Here is a 17,552-nt window from a genome sequence, read left to right as displayed (position 1 = left end):
ATATACCACGTGACTTTAACATAACTGCACATTATTTTGCCTCCATTTACACACTTTTCATAAACATCTTTCTGAATTGTTACAAACAATTTTTGTTAACTATTTCATTGATTTGGTTTGCTTTTTTTGAAAATTGAAATTTGGTAGTTATATTTTATGGGAAACGTAGGGGCCTTATTTTGGTCAATTTCCGGGGGACAGACAGCCAGACAGACAGACCACGAAGTGACACATAGAAGCCCCTGCCAGAGCTTGAAAAAAAAAGGAAAAAAAGCAAGAAAATATGATCTGGGTGAGATGGGTATATCTACTACATCCCTTTTGATGACATGCTATGCCCAGACATTCTGCAAATCAGTGCAAAAAACAAAACAACTTGCAAATGTAAGACCCAAAGTTGCGAAAGGAAAAGATATATTGCAACTCATTTCCTTTTCTTCTGTGGGAGGGAGTGAATTTCAAACAATCAATACATAATATGCAGAAGATCTAAGTCATGAAATTTATGGAATTTTTACAATGCAGTGATTCATATGTAAAATAATCGTTTAGTACTCACAGAAAGCTCAATATGTATGACATAATGCTGTGGGTGTCATTCTTAACAGTTCTTAGAAATTACACAAAATTAGTGAAGAGCACATCATTAATACAAATAATCTAAATACTTCTATCAAAATATCAGTACAAATATATATATAAAAAGAAACGGTTACATGTATATATACACATTTCGAACATTTCATTCTAAGGCCACAGACTTCATAATAATAGACCTCTTCACACTAGAAAATCTCGGGGTTGACGCGGGGTTGACAACATGCTGCGTTTCACACTTGAAAATTTTCAACCCTGCACCAACCCTGCGTCAACCCAAAGATTGATTTCACCCCGGGTTGAACTCAACCCTGCTCCAGACCAGGGTTGAGATTTTCAATCCAGGTTGAAACTCTCGCCAGGTTTCAAAACAGAAGTAACCGAGTGAAATAAGCTTGATTTGCAAGTGTGAAATAAATTTTATTGAAAAATAAAACTCAACCCAGGGTGACATTGGGTTCACCCAGGGTTGAGTTCAACCCGGGTTGAGAGGCTGTAGTGTGAAAACGGTTGTTCACTATTGCCTTTGTTTAGTTCAGAAGTACAAACAACTTGCTGTGGTCAAGTTAAAAAAGAGTTCAGGATCCCTCAGCATTATGAGGTTTTTCATTTGTATGAAATTCGTCAGCACAAAAAAAAACATATAATGCAAAAGTTCCCAATAAGACTTTTAACAAATTTGGCCCTTGAATATTTGCTGAGAGTGTTGCACATGTATCAGGATTTCATGGGACTAAACCAACAAATCTTCAACTTGTGAGACTTTTGCAACTTGTTTTAGTACCATCAACTTAACACAAAATTACGTGGGGCCAATTTTATGGAGTGCTACGCAAAATGAGACAAGTTCTGGCAAAATGAGACAGAAGTGGGCCGAGGTCAAAATGAGGGTTTGTGGGTATAACCTAATAATCAGGGAAGAGAATAAAATTCTCCTTACCATACTGTATGCTGCACTTCAATCCGAGATTCTGTTAACAAGTTATGGCTGTTTAAAGTTCGCATTTATCGAAAAGTTAAAAGAGTAAAATACCAAGGTAAGGCCATTCATTAAGATTCACGTTTTTTAGTCATGAAAATGAAAAATGCCAATCCTTAAAAACATTTTTATTTCCACATTTTTTAAAACTATTTCTTGAAACTGTGCATAGTATACATATCAAAGATTACAAAAATCAATAAATCTGAAAATGAAAAATATCACCCCCATTGATTTGTTTTATTTTTAGACTTTTTTTCCTCCACTACAGCCTGTGCCCAATAAGCGATTTGCGAATAACCTAGACCCTTTGCGAGTTGAATCTGAATAGCGTCTGGTACACTGACTTGCTCATAATGCTTGGCACATTTTAAATTTGAATTCTCCGGACCAAAGACACTGTTGCCAATCACATGATATCAATAGCATCAATACAGTGTTCACAATGGGTGAGAATGGCACAAAGACACCAGACCATTCCGGAGCTAGGGGTTGCTAGCACAAGACTTGCCCCGAATCACGTGATACGGCAACAGTCTCTTTGGTCTGGGGAATTGGAAATTTAAATGTGCCAAGCATTCAAGCAAGTAAGGGTACCAGATGTTACTCAAATTTAACTCACAACTGGCTAATTCCATCTCATTTTGCCAGAGCGCCTCGCATAACGACGTGTAACACATCCCACGCGTGAAAACTGTCAAATCTACGGATTTGCGATGTATGACGTCTTCGCCGGTGCGTCCACCCCAGCGTACACAGGGTTCTTGGCTAGCCCGATGGTCCGTACGCCCATGTAGGCCAGGAAGCCAGCAGTGCTGAGATTCTGTTCCTGCATGATCTGTAGATAGGTCTGGGCCTCCGTCTCGTACTGATTGTAGATGGCTTTAGCTTCCGCCTCGGCTCTGTGGAATAAAGTCACACAATAACTATAGCTTTGAGCAAAGAATTTTTGCAAAAGGTGCAGAATACAGCTGCACGTCTCATCTCCCATTCACAGTCTTCATCCCATATTACACCCATTCTGAAGCAACTACACTGGCTCCCCATCAAACAGCGACTTCAATACCAACTTTCCATGGCAACCTATAAAGTGCTTGGCTGTTAACCCTAAAAGGGCCGGGGGGGGGGGGGGGGGGCGGAATCTTGCAACCCGAGCTGTTATGACTTTTTAGCCTCGAGCCTTGCCCATCTTTTGATACCAAAAACATAAAAATTGGACCACACGATCCTTGCATCAGACTCGACCCTATTGGTGGGCTTGATAGGACCTACATATTGAGAGCGATCCTTGCATCAGACTTGGCCCTATTGGTGGGCTTGATAGGACCTACCTATTGAGAGCGATCCTTGCATCAGACTCTGCCCTATTGGTGGGCTTGATAGGACCTACCTATTGAGAGCGATCCTTGCATCAGACTTGGCCCTATTGGTGGGCTTGATAGGACCTACCTATTGAGAGCGATCCTTGCATCAGACTCGGCCCTATTGGTGGGCTTGATAGGACCTACCTATTGAGAGCGATCCTTGCATCAGACTCGGCCCTATTGGTGGGCTTGATAGGACCTACCTATTGAGAGCGATCCTTGCATCAGACTTGGCCCTATTGGTGGGCTTGATAGGACCTACCTATTGAGAGCGATCCTTGCATCAGACTTGGCCCTATTGGTGGGCTTGATAGGACCTACCTATTGAGAGCGATCCTTGCATCAGACTCGGCCCTATTGGTGGGCTTGATAGGACCTACCTATTGAGAGCGATCCTTGCATCAGACTCGGCCCTATTGGTGGTGATGATAGCCGATGTCTCAGCCTCTTTCAGAACCGTCTCAGCCTGGGTCACCAGTCGAGGACGTTCACTCTCTGCAACCTGTAAAAAAAAAAAAAAAATGTCTAAATTAACTGTCCAAATGACAAATTCCTGTTTTTTATAGTACGATTTAAATAATATCAAGGATGAAACTTGCCTTTGGGGAGGAAAAAGTCAGAAATTAGGCTAAACAAAAATGTTTGTCCAAAATTTGGGCTGCGCTGCTGTTACACATGTACATACATTGTACATGTATGTACAATACACATCATGCCAAATTTTCAGACACCACCTCCTGTTTTATTTTAGATCCAAACAAAACTCTACGCTGAGTTAGAGTAACAGACTCGTCAACAAAGAAGTTCACTGTTTACCAGAGGAAGTCGAGGAAAAAGTCCAAGAGACAAGGGCACCCTTCATGAGACCCTTCAATCATGTCCATCATTCAACAACACAACTCCACCAACTACTAGCTTGGAATACCCAGCTCTAGGCTCATGACATGGAAGATTTGCCATTAGAGCTGGTACGACTTGAATGACTTAGGTGCTAGGTTTTCACATTTTCCAAAAGATTTTGCTCCAAAACATACCCCAAACTACCAGATATACCACTTTGCAGATTCAGTACAGATAGAGAATTAAGATGTAGGTATTAAAGTTAAGGCCAAAAAAAAAAAGTCTCCGGTTTCTGGTATGCGCGCATGTCGCCGTAGCCATGCGCGTCGGCAAAATGAAAAAGGTTTTTTTTCAATGAAAGATGATGTCTCAAAACCGCCAAACTCACTGGTTTGACTGGAATTCTGCTGCTGCGCAATTTCAACGTGTTTTTAGATGGGGTTATGATCGAGAATAAGCTTTATGTGGCCTCTCTGGACTCCCATATATTTGCACTAAGTTTAGTCGGGCACCATTTGCAGTCATCAGCCGACATTTGAAGCAAATTTGAAGCAAAAAAGTCAGGTAAAAAAAAAAAAAGCCGCGTCGCCGCACCACTTTTTGGACAAGCTCCATACCAGAAACCGGACACTTTTTTTTTTTGGCCTAACTTATGATGTCTTGAGCCTTAGAGCTGGGTATTCCAAGCTAACAAGTTGCCATTTTCTATTTATGCATGGGTCGAGGGTGAAATGGCACAAACACATGAAACTACTGGTGTACGGCATGAACCAATAGTCAGCTAATATGTGCGAGCTCACAGTATTGTGCCCCGCTCCAGGAAAAGGTGATATAAGTCGCGCTATGCCTTTACGTGTAATGGCCTGCTGAACGTTAAGGGGGTGACATTTTTCATCAAAATTTGATGTCTTAAATGACATCTTTGATACCTAAAGTTTAGGATTCATTCACAGAAAAGTTGATTTCGATGAAAAAAGGGGAAAAAATAACCTTATTTTGTGTGCATTGTTCTCTTTATTTTACATCCAAAAACTATGATTTTAATCAATATGCAAATAAGCCAAAATATAGTAATCTGGTTTCAAAACGTCTCTTTTTCCCAAAAATCATTCAAAATCATCATTGTAGAATCAATATCCACAGTTTAAAAGTGATAGTAAAGCAGGAACATGTTGGTTGCTAAGAGATTAAAAGTGAGCTTTTCATGCCCAAATCTACAACAGAGCCAGCTATTTCAAAGCCTGTTTTCTCAGTTGTGTAATTTGAACTCCATGGAACTAATTAATATGCAAATTCGTTATATCTCCACATCGAGAAGGGCTATACAGCTGTGTCATATACCAAATGAAAGCTTACATTGTGGGCTTTCCAGTCGTGCAAATAACTTGAATTTTATTTTTTACAACTTATATCACCGTTTCCTGGAGCGGGTCACAATTGTTCTTACATCTCCCCATCTAGGAAGACATTTTGAATACCTGTATGTTTTCTCGTGCAGCTTCCTTGCTTCTTACAGCCTGCTCATAAGCTGCTGGACGGGCAATGTTATTCACCTAGTGTAAAAAAAATAATAATATAGTGACAACTGCTTAGAACCAAAAAATACAACTCAAAGGTGTCAAGATGCTCATCAATGAATTATTCATCTACAATCCCCCCTCATTTTTAGAGTTTGTCTTTAAGAAAACTGAGCCATCAATTTTTTCCAAACCTGTAAATCGTCTATGTTGGTGCTCAGGTACTGATAGCGCGCACTCAGAGCCTCTCGGACCGAGGCTTGGAAATCCTGCCGTGCTGCCTGGAACTCAGTAGTGTTGTACTTACTGCACGCTTCATGGATGGCCGATTCACCTTGAGTAGAAAGCAGACATAACAGAAATTAAAGGGAATATACATCATTTGCTTTTGCTGTAATTTTCAGAAATGGATGGAATTGGGGGGTATATAGCAAATATAGTTACACTGACTTTTTTGAGGTTTTGGGTTCGAAAATGCTATAAAAACCAAGAAAAACAATCATTTTCCTGTAGTCTGGTTCCCTGACTCCATATAAGAAGAAACAGAGCAGTTTACATACATTGGGGAATTGTAAGGTCAGGCAACCAGTCTAGCTGGCTTGTACCCGTTCATAGGTTTGTAATCGATAGCAAACAAGTGCGATGGTCAATTGGGGCCAGTATTTGAAAAAAAAACCAGTTTTTTCCAACGCTGATCGGCCGATCAGCGTTGGAAATTGATACAAAAATACCACATTTCTTGAAAATGACAGTATACCAGGTGCCATGATTTTACAGGATGCTTTACAATGTCATTCACTAACAGTCCAGCAAGGTATTTCAAAATGATTTGGTAGTTTTATTTTTTGATGTTTGCAAATGTTGTATTTTCCCTTTAACCCTCAATCCAAAATTCTCAAGATGGATTGATGTCTGTTTTACTTGATTTTATTTCCACAGGCTACAGAACTTTGTGATGAGGTACCAATTTCTACAGATAGTTTAACCAGTTCACGCCGGGTTTTTTTTGGACAAGAACGGAACGAGGCGCGGGATTACTTTTCACTCGACCTCATGCCAGGCGGGTTGAAGCCATCACCCTCGGGCAGCACACTCATATTTCTGGCCTCGCTCGCTGCGAGCGGGTCACTGATAGATATTTCCGGCCTCGCTCCCTGCGTGTTTATCATCCGTTCCGAATGCCGCAAAACCTTTGCGCGTATACACGTCATCTGGCGCAAACTGGTTAAATGACTTAACTTCACAATTTTTAGAAGTTAAACGAAGAAATTGAATGGAGCAGGGTTTGAGTCTGAGACCTCCGGATTGCCTTTCTGGTGCAATACCGGAATGGGACTAAAATTAACACAACATGTACACGTGCACTCCCAAATCTGACGTGTTCCAGGCAGACTGGAAGGCACTGGGCAAAAGCCAAACAAGAAAAATGGAATGGAACAAAAATCCATTGGAGACGGGTTTTTTTGTCTGTTTTGTATTTTATACAGCAGTCTTGTACAGTATTTGACTACAGAAGAAAGGACTTCATATTCCACGACAAGAAAGGGCTAAACTTTTGAGGCTTTTAGTTTTGGCCCAGTACTTATTAAATTTATAGCAGTACAGGGGAATGTTCTACAATAAAAAAGACACTTGTACATCTTTAAAATCTATAGCTTATATTGCCCCTGTCCAGTTCGGACCTTGTTTAAAAAACAAAACATCAAAAAATTGTTATGCGGACTCCAGACAAGCCCGTCCTCACAACTGGTTTTCAATCATTGATTCAGAAAACTGCAAAGAACTGTGTAAAGCATGAATAAGGCCGTTCTGCTTCCAGTAACCCTACCTACCCTGTTTTGACAGACCCTACCCTAATTGTAAAAAAAAAGGGGGAAAAACCCCAAACCATCAATTACTACCTTTACCCTTGACTACACGCAGACCTACATGTGATCAAAAAAAAAAAAAATGTGCTCCCCCCCCCAAAAGTCCTCCCTTCCTTCCCTATTTTCAAATGCCATGTAATCGGAAGCAGAATTTTGGGGGCTGAAGGAACGCTTAGTCTGATAGAAAATATCCACACAGAAAAGTGGAAAGCTGACAACACTTGTGTCCAAAAAACCTGTTTTCTCGTTTTGTTGTCGAATGTACGAAAAAGCCATATGAGCAATTCCAGCTTTATGAAAGGAAGTGTAATGTCCGTGACGGAGCCAATTAATCATATCTAATTACTGATTCAGAGAAATGATCCAAAACTCTTAGTATGTAATGTCATTGACCATTCGAAAAATACATTTCAGGTTTATTCACTGCGCTCTGTCAAGGACACTACATAAGGCCAAGAAAAAAAATAGTTCTGCTTCCGATTACATGTCATTTGAAAATAGGGTAGGTAGGTAGGGAATTTTTTTTTGGGGGGGCCAACTTTTTTTGTGTACGATCATATGGAGGCGTCTGCGTGTAGTCAAGGGTAAAAGGTAGAAATTAATGGTTTGGGGTGTTTTTTTCTCATTTTTCCCATAAAAAAATTAGGGTAGGGGCTCTCTGAATAGGGTAGGTAGGGAAACCGGAAACAGAAATATTATTTTTTTTGACCTAAAACTGGAATTGCCAATATGGCACTGACAAAAACAGTGTCATAGGGAAGCTTTCTGTTCACTTCTATTCCATTTAGGAAAATTTGTAGTGAGTTGTGGGGACATGAAATATCCCGAGGTTGTTTGTCCCCGCAGAACCTATTGTAAGACTGGCACATGTGGTCTGCACAATTATGGGACATACCTGTGCTTGTGAGGACTTTCTCAAAGTTGTCATGGTCTCGGAACTGCAGCACAATATTGCGCAGATCCCTGGCCTGGATCTGATACTGGAAGGCAATGTCCAGTGTGATGATCACACCGTCTTTGTTCAGACAGCTTAAGTATGGATACTGGATGGTGCGGTAGACTGAGGGGAAGGTGATGAATTCGAATCCTGGAGGACCGTTGTGTAGGCCTTCTTGCTTGACGTCTTGATACAGCTCTCGCGAGATCGTGTTGTACATGACAGCCACTGTGGGGGAAGATGAATTGGGTCAAGACAATTGGTTTCAACTTTTTATTTGAACCATTTTAACTGTACTAACAACTGTACATTGTGTTATGGTTCATTGTTTATATTCACTGATTAAACCATTATTAGTTATCCCACGCGCGCAAGTGGTACATGGAATTAATAGCTTGCTTCAAAGTGATATTTCTATTGTTTGTACCAAAGAAAGAAATTTAGCATGCTATGGGGCCTCATTTGTTAAAAGTAAAATCTGGCCAATTGTAGCATATAATATAGGGATTACTAAAGGTCCCTTCCAAGCATTATTTGGTGTTCTCACTACATGTAAGATCGTTTACAGATAAACACACACAAATCTCAACACTGAGAGTTTGTCCAGAACGGGCGGTTTCTTTTGAGGTTTTACATTGGGGAGACCGTGAATTCCAGCGAACGCAGAGCGCAAAGAGCTTGGCATCCGCGATGCTTTTATGTGGAGTCACAAGCACAAGTTGCCACCGAGTTTTATGTCATTATAGAGCAAACGTTAAACACAAAGTAAAAGCACAAACAGGAGATTTATTTTGATGATTATTCTTACGCATTTTTCGATATTTTCGATATCATTCCTCAATTTCAATTTTATTCTCGATATTTCGATATGATTAAAAAAATTGCTATTGGCGATATTGATATCAAAATAGTATCGCAATAATCAAGTAATATCGATATTGCTTAGTGTAAATCATGTCCTAAACTGAGACTTTTAGGTCCGGTGAATGGGCAAGGCCAAGTATTTTTGAACAGTGAAATGGTGCTTTTTGCTAGAACCTGTGGTTAAACAACTATAAGTTTTAATCCCAACTTAAAGGGCCTATGTAATGGATTTTTTTGTTACATGTAATCCTTGAAATGTACCTTTGTGTTCCATTATACTTTACATATAATCTTCATACTGTTTTTTTTTGTTTTTATGCAAATTAAAATTTCCATATTCATGAGCAAAACTGTGACGTCAATCAAGGCAACAACTTAAGTGTCACATCTGCCTCAGCATAAAAAAGTTACTAGAATTTTAGGGGTTTGCTGTGGTTATTTTTCTGCTTTCAGCTGTTTCAGTACATGTATATGTCAGTAAAACAATGTGAACATTTTAAGCACTAATGTTTTCAATTTATAAGAATAATTTTGATTTTACAATTTGAAGAGAATAACCTTAGGCCCCCCCAAAAAAGTCTCCGGTTTCTGGCATGGAGCTTGCCCAAAAAGTGGTGCGGCGACGCGGCTTTTTTTTTTTTTTTTTACCTGATTTTTTTGCTTCAAATGTCGGCTGACAATGGCTGATGACTGCAAATGGTGCCCGACTAAACTTAGTGCAAATATATGGGAGTCCAGAGAGGCCACATAAAGCTTATTCTCGACCATAACCCAATCTAAAAACACGTTAAAATTGTGCAGCAGCAGGATTCCAGTCAAACTAGTGAGTTTGGCGGTTTTGAGACATCATCTTTCATTGAAAAAAAACCTTTTTCATTTTGCCGACGCGCATGGCTACGGTGACGCGCGCGCATACCAGAAACCGGAGACTTTTTTGGGGGGCCGTCTCTGATGAGTGTGTTTCTACAGTGACATCACAGCAACAGCACTCTCAGTTGTCGGGAAAAGCATGAAAACATTTCAAATGTTTAAAAAGTGAACTTTGCAAAAACATTTTTTACTAAAAGGGATGTCTCATAGTTTTTTTTATATATTTCAGGGGAATGGATATTTGCAACAAATATGCTCCAAGTAAAATTCATGTCATGAACCCTTCAAACCTAACCACTTGGGTATATCTACTAGAAAGTATCCTGAATCCACCAAAATCAGTCAATTTTGCCGTGCAAAAAAATTTCGGTGGCCAGTGAGTCCATCAGAATCCACCAGTGAGGCAGGAGTAAATCTGTTGAAATCCTGAATCCATCAAAGTCCCCCAACTGCTCAGTATGAAGGTATCCTGAATCCATCAAAATCCCCCCCGTTTGTTCAATATGGAGGTATCCTGAATCCGCCGAAATCCACCGAAACATGGGTGTGGATTTTGATGGATTCAGGTATGTAAGAGGTGAAACTGGACAACTTACTCTCATCTGATTGTAGCGTCTTGAGTGAGACCACAATCAGGACGATGACTCCAATCAATAAGAAAGCTGCAATGCCCAGACAGATGGCCACGCCCGCCTTCATCTTGGATCCTAGAAATCCTCTCCTCTCACTTTCTTAAAACAAACCTCTTAAGTTGAAAGACGGTTTCTTATCTGCCTTTTACTGCAAAGAAAGTAAAATGAACCAGCTGAAATTTACCACACATGCACCAACATTCAACTCTGTGTTTAAAAGGGAATGTACATCATTGGCTTTTGCTGTAATTTTCAGAAATGAAGTATTTGAGGGGTTGGTATAATAGATCGAATATTGTTACACTGACATGTTTGAAGTTTTGTGTTCAAAAATGCTGGAAAAACCAAGAAAAACAAAAATGTTCAAGTAGTCTGGTTCCCTGACTCCACTAAAGATAAAATGGATCAATTTATAGATGCCGGAAATTTTTAAGATAAGGGAAACAGTTTAGCTGGCCTGCACCCGTTCATGAACATGTAACCAATAGCAAACAAAATTTGGACAAAAAAATTGGTAAATTTGGAGCAGTAGTTGAAAAATAGTTAGGTTTTTTCAACGGTGGTCGGCCGACCACCGTTGGAAATGTACACAAAAATACCATTTTCTTGAAAATGACTTCACACCAGGTGCCATAATTTTACAGGATGCTTAAGACTGTCATTTACCAACATCCTAGTAAGGTATTTCGTAAAAACTTGGTAGTTTTGTTTTTCGATGTTTGCAAATGTTGTATATTCCCTTTAAGTTCAAACCTCTTGAATGTATTAACTGGGAAGTTCAATGGTGTCAGACGTACATTTTCGACAATTCAACAATGTACATAATAAAATATATAATCACAAAGTGGATTTTAATTCTGATAAAGCGTGTTGTTTAGTTTCTACAATAACTAAAAAAAAAAAATTATTAATCCAACATTTTTGGTGTAGTACAAATCGGCTCAGAAAACCCCCCAGACGTTTGACATACTCAGACAAATGATTTTTTTTTTGTAATTATTAATTAATCTTTCAGATAAAACTAACAGCTGAACTGTAGAATATTGCTAGAAATAAACATCTTTCAATGAAAAATACAGATACAGTGTAGTAAGCTTCAAAATGATAAACATGTTTCATTTGTGGTATTTGAACTTTTTGAAGTTTTTTCACTGAGGTTTGTAAGATTTGAGGCTTTGCATGGTGGAGATACTGAATAATGAAAGGTTTGCGGAAACACCATGTGCGAATAATTTCTCAACTAAGAGAATGGTTCTGAAAAGAACCAGAGGTATAAACTCTGGTTCTTTTCAGAACCATTCTCTTAGTTGCGAGATTATTCGCACATGGTGTTGCCGCAAACCTTTCATTATTTAATTAATCATTGAGGTATAAATTATAATTCGGTGGAATTTTGTCCAACTGGAAAAAAAACAAACCAAAAGACTGAATCAAACAAAAACTCTAGATACTTATGTTTTTTTTCTAACAAATTTGAACACACATCTATTTAGTAGGAGAATGACTGCAATTAACCTAACTCAAATTTTCCCCTGAAAATTTCAGGACTAGATATCTAGAGGTATGACATTCAATATTCCCTGACTATTAATCACGTATTAAGTAGCATCCATAAATATTTAACAAAAAAAAATAATCCCTGATTATTAAACATGTATTAAGCAGCATCCATAAATGAAAAAAAAAAACCAGGATAGATTTCAAATTCAGCAAACACAACTTTTCAGGAAATTTAGTAAGCATTGTTGTGTGGCTGAGCTCATAATACGGAGGAAGTCCAGTATTTGAGACACACTTTGATGGGGATAATTTAAATAAAACACATTGTTGGCTAAATGACTAGCCCAGGTGGACTCCCTTACCGCACTACGTCAGTCGAATACAATGAAGAGGGCGTCCGACCCGGGCTAGCTAAAAGGGTGAGCAAAGAGGCATTAGTCCTGCACCACGGACTTGGTATGATCTCAATTCTACAAGTAAATCAACAGGGTAAGGTCATCCTTGTCCTTGGAAGTGAACAAGGAAGCAAGTGTCAATTTTTCGGAATCCTGCTCATGGTTCCTGTTCCTATACTACGGAAGGATTCACAGCACAGGAAGCAGTTGAAACTTGATTGCCTGGGTGTAGAAGTGCAACGTAGACGTGCCGTGGGACACGTGCACTCGATAAATAAATGGCCATTTCTAGGACGAGGTAAACTTGATTGCCTGGGTGTACACGGAAGTGCAAGGTAGATGTGTCGTGGAACACGTGCACTCGATAAATAAATGGCCATTCCTAGGACGAGGTAAACTTGATTGCCTGGGTGTAGACGGAAGTACAAGGTTGACGTGCCGTGTGACATGTGCACTCGGGAAAATATTGGCCATCCCTAGGACGAGGTTATAGGCCTACTTCCGTCAAATTTGCAACTGCACTGCATTCTGTAAATCAGCTGATTTACTGGGAGGTTGCTTTGGGCAATTATTGTTTAAAGTCTGGACTGGTTTTAATACAGAAATATGTGAGAGTTTTTTTGCAAAATGAGACAGAACTAGGCACACGTCGTTGTGGAGAAAAATGAAAAAAAAACAAATGGGGTAATTTTTTCTTCGATTTTTTTAAGACTTAATAATATTTGTATACTTTGTATGTCTGCTACACATATTTGAAAGAAAAACAATTGGCATCTTTAATTTTCACAAATGCACATCTCAAAAATTTAAAGGCCTTTTTCTAAACATTTCACTGTTTTGACAGGTTGATTTTGCTTGAATAGTATGAATTTTAAACAGCCACAACTTGTCAACAGAATGTCAGATTACAACAAGTACAACAAACAGTAAATTGTAATTAATGTAAGGAGAATTTTGGGAAAGATTCCCATATCTGGCCATCACTTGTTGGCCTGTGCACAAATCCTATGAGACTGGTCTTAACATTTGTAAAGGGGCACTAGGTCCTGAAATCCCCGAAAATTTCATGTTTTGGATTGTTTACTTATCCTATTTCAAACATCTGGTTGAAAGGAAACCAACCTAATGTCTTACCGTTCCTGAGAAAAGACGAAAAACCCCGCTTGTTTACATCGGACACGACGGAGTACTAATACGTTTTTCGTGTCGTTTTCAGTGTACCATATACACGTTGTGCGTCTCCGGAACAGCAGTGACCAATCACCAATGCAAAAAAAGTGGTTTCTTCAATGTCCGCAAAAGGCGAACACTTTACGAATGAAACCACAACTAGCATGCAAACAGCTCGAGTCTATGGGGTCGCAAAAGTGGACCCCGAAATTCATTCTCACACGCATAATACAGGAATAACACAAAAACGCCCAGTTTTGAAAGGATAGTTGTGTGGATGTTTCTATCCTACTTTAAAAGTTATTTCCGATTAGCATCATCTCGTTCAAAGCGAGTTTTGTAGCCCAATTGGGCTGTTCCAGGACCCAGTGTCCCTTTAAGTGTTTTCTCAGTAAATACTTCAATATTTTCGCTGCTAAGTTTGACTTTTTAGGACATATTATCACTTTCTGATGGCTGCCAGATCACTGAAGGGAAAATTATTGATGACCAGATATGGGAATCTTTCTGAATTTTATTCTCTTTCCTAATAGTAATACCCACAAACCCTCTGCCCCGTTCTGTCTCATTTTGCCAGAATGCCCAACAATTCTACATAATGATTTGGACTTTGGGACATACTTTCCACATTTCTGTATTGTCTTCTACAAGAATCAATTAACAATTTTCTAAAGTATGCACATACTAAATAGATAAGATAAAAACTATACCTAAACAGAAAAATCGTGCATGATTATCGACAAACTTCAGGCTACCATAGCTTGATTAACTCCAGCTGACATGCTCATATTCGTTCACATGTACTCCAGCTGACATGCTCATGAATAGCATTCACATGTACTCCAGCTGACATGCATGAGCATGTCAGCTGGACTTACTCAAGCTCGGGCTACCAATTAAAAAAGTCGTTTTACAATAAATGAAATCAAAATAAATCAATCAAAAATGCAAAAATTCAACAAACTCATTCAAAAACCTAGCCTGTAAAACATAAAACTGTATTTAATGGAGTAAATATGCAAACAGCTGAAATATAATTTCATACACATTTTTCTTAATATTTTTTTTCGCAGTGGCTATCGTTACGGCAGACGTAACGCATTTCCCATTTTCTATCGTTATGGTAGTACTGCAACTCATAAAAACATGAGAAGAAAATATAAAATTAGAAGGAAACAAGTCAGGTGTGTTTACAAACACAAATGCCCCGCAACCGTGACTGTTTCCATGACATAACACCACTCTAACATCAACTTACATGTACCTTGGTCAAATGGAACGTTCATTGACAGCATTAGTGTCTTCTGTAGGTTTTATATGAATTAATCCCTAATCCCTATGATCTCAGAATAAATAAAAGATTTCTATTGTTTTAGCCACTGTGACCTTGACCCTTGACCTTTTGACCCCCAATGCGATAGGCTTCTTAGGATTGCCAAGGACAATCCACAAACCAAATTTGAAATTCATATGTAAAGTATTTCTCAAGTTATCGCGCTGACAAAATTTCTATTGTTTCAGCCACTGTGACCTTGACCCTTGACCTTTTGGCCCCAAATGCAAAAGGCTTCTAAGAATTGCCAAGGACAATCCACAAACCAAATTTGAAGTTCATATGTAAAGTATTTCTCAAGTTATCGCGCTGACAAAATTTCTATTGTTTCAGCCACTGTGACCTTGACCCTTGACCTTTCGGCCCCAAATGCAAAAGGTTTCTTAGGATTACCAAGGACAATCCACAAACCAAATTTGAAGTTCATATGTAAAGTATTTCTCAAGTTATCGCGCTGACAAAATTTCTATTGTTTCAGCCACTGTGACCTTGACCCTTGACCTTTTGGCCCCAAATGCAAAAGGCTTCTTAGAATTGCCAAGGACAATCCACAAACCAAATTTGAAGTTCATATGTAAAGTATTTCTCAAGTTATCGCGCTGACAAAATTTCTATTGTTTCAGCCACTGTGACCTTGACCCTTGACCTTTCGGCCCCAAATGCAAAAGGCTTCTTAGGATTACCAAGGACAATCCACAAACCAAATTTGAAGTTCATATGTAAAGTATTTCTCAAGTTATCGCGCTGACAAGATTTGTCCGGACACACACACCCACACACCCACCCACACACCCACCCACACACCCACCCACCCACCCACCCACCCACGGAAGGACAAGGCGGAAACAGTATGCCCCTTCGGCTTCGCCGCGGGGCATAAAAAAGTGAATTTGAACGTTATGAAATTCGGACTTTATTTCCCTTTTAAAAAAAATCCTCCAAAGCCTCAGGTTAGAAAAGGAAAAAAATTCGAGTGCAAAACTAGCTTGAGTAACTCCAGCTGACATGCTCCATATTCATTCACATGTAACGCTGGAGGCATAACCTGTTCGTTAGAATGTGGTAGCAAGAGACCCTAAAAAAATGGCCTCTCAAAAATTGTTCATTTTCACCTCTAATATCCCACCCCAGAGTTCATTTACATACCTCATACATTCAGTAGTCATTTACGAAGCCTAATGATCGACTTGAAACAGACCACACAAACAAAAAATGTGAAAAATCTTGACGATTTCGGTGGCTTGTCCGTAAAAAAAAACGCCAGTTCCAACGGCTGTCGTCCATTTTATTTTGCTAATTATGTAAATGTATGCATCACGTGATGACATCGAAAAAAATCTGCGCGCGCGATGTATGTGGGTACCACACCGCTTTCAGGCGCTGCTAGTGAGTTCAATTTTCGTCTGGTGCATTGTCGTGGAGAGCATTCTCGTTGTCTTGCTTTCCGCGACAACGCACCAGACGAAAATTGAACTCACTTGTGGCGCCTGAAAGCGGTGTGGTACCCACATACATCGCGCGCGCAGATTATTTCGATGTCATCACGTGATGCATACATTTACATAATTAGCAAAATAAAATGGACGACAGCCGTTGGAACTGGCGTTTTTTTACGGACAAGCCACCGAAATCGTCAAGATCTTTCACATTTTTTTGCGTGTGGTCTGTTTCAAGTCGATCATTAGGCTTCGTAACTGAGATGCGAACCCGCAACCTCGCGGTGCAAAATCCTACCCTTTATCGACTGAGCTGTCACACTGCTCACTAAAACGTGGGGAAACGAATAATTATATCCCTGCGTGCCTATCAAAAAAGTATCGTAGAGGGCGCTAAACAACGGCTGCCGTAACGATAGCCACTTCGATTTTTTTTACATTTTATAATTTATGTGCATTTTTTTTGACGTCCAAGCTTTTGTTTTTAAATGTGCTAGAGACCCTCCCACACAACGCACCACGTTAGGGAACATTAGAAATACTGGGTAAGTGCCACGCCTTTACAATAGTTTGTACGTGAGTATATCGTGTTCCGTTGCAACTTTCAGTTTGAGTTGACCATGGATACTCCTAGAACTATGAGGCTCCACGTAGTGGAGCCTCATAGGTTCAGAAGCCCGCAAAATTGTTGTCAGCACAAAACACTAATTAAGTACAAAAACGTCCATCCCAAGCAGGCCGTTTTCCACAGAACCGCTGCACAGTTTGCCCCTAAACTCCATACAATACCTCATGACATACTCACGTTATGTGCACCCAACAAACATCGGTGGATTCTGTCTGTTTTTCGGCAAAAATGATGAAAAATATGCCCTTTCCGCACTGAGCCAACCTAACACTTGAAACGAGCACGCGTGCAGAATGATCGCAGTTATTTTCGGTTCGATCGCTCGGAGCGCGCCGCGGGGGGTACGTACTTGCACTTGTACGCATGTGCATACTATCGTTCCGCTCCTACACCATACCCCCCGCGGCGCGCTCCGAGCGATCGAACCGAAAATAACTGCGATCATTCTGCACGCGTGCTCGTTTCAAGTGTTAGGTTGGCTCAGTGCAGAAAGGGCATATTTTTCATCATTTTTGCCGAAAAACAGACAGAATCCACCGATGTTTGTTGGGTGCACATAACGTGAGTATGTCATGAGGTATTGTATGGAGTTTAGGGGCAAACTGTGCAGCGGTTCTGTGGA

The 17,552-nt window shown here is 39.8% G+C and overlaps 1 protein-coding gene across 1 annotated transcript; it reads right to left on the bottom strand.

The window, feature by feature from the left end:
- Positions 1-365: 365 nt before the first annotated feature.
- Positions 366-10,616, bottom strand: LOC119722673. The gene is made up of 6 exons (XM_038192913.1): positions 10,433-10,616; positions 8,061-8,330; positions 5,492-5,631; positions 5,259-5,333; positions 3,321-3,442; positions 366-2,478 (listed from the first exon to the last, which is right to left on the bottom strand). Exons 1-6 carry the CDS (start codon positions 10,533-10,535, stop codon positions 2,280-2,282), a joined length of 909 nt encoding a protein of 302 aa, XP_038048841.1. The 5' UTR covers positions 10,536-10,616; the 3' UTR covers positions 366-2,279.
- Between the last annotated feature and the right edge of the window lie 6,936 nt (positions 10,617-17,552).

This window comes from Patiria miniata, unplaced genomic scaffold (assembly GCF_015706575.1).
Source record: "Patiria miniata isolate m_02_andy unplaced genomic scaffold, ASM1570657v1 HiC_scaffold_16, whole genome shotgun sequence".
Classification (NCBI taxonomy): Eukaryota; Metazoa; Echinodermata; class Asteroidea; order Valvatida; family Asterinidae; genus Patiria; species Patiria miniata.
The sequence above is the reverse complement of the archived record's forward strand: the minus strand, read 5'-3'. Positions and strand labels throughout refer to the sequence as shown.

What these genes read in the sequence shown, in the direction of transcription:
- LOC119722673 (XM_038192913.1), bottom strand. Translation starts at nt 10,535, where the DNA reads ATGAAGGCGGGCGTGGCCATCTGTCTGGGCATTGCAGCTTTCTTATTG. An exon ending in GAAAGTCCTCACAAGCACAG is followed by an intron (nt 5,632 to 8,060) that starts GTATGTCCCATA and finishes TTTCTACTCAAG; the next exon opens with GTGAATCGGCCATCCATGAA. An exon ending in CCAACATAGACGATTTACAG is followed by an intron (nt 5,334 to 5,491) that starts GTTTGGAAAAAA and finishes TTTTTACACTAG; the next exon opens with GTGAATAACATTGCCCGTCC.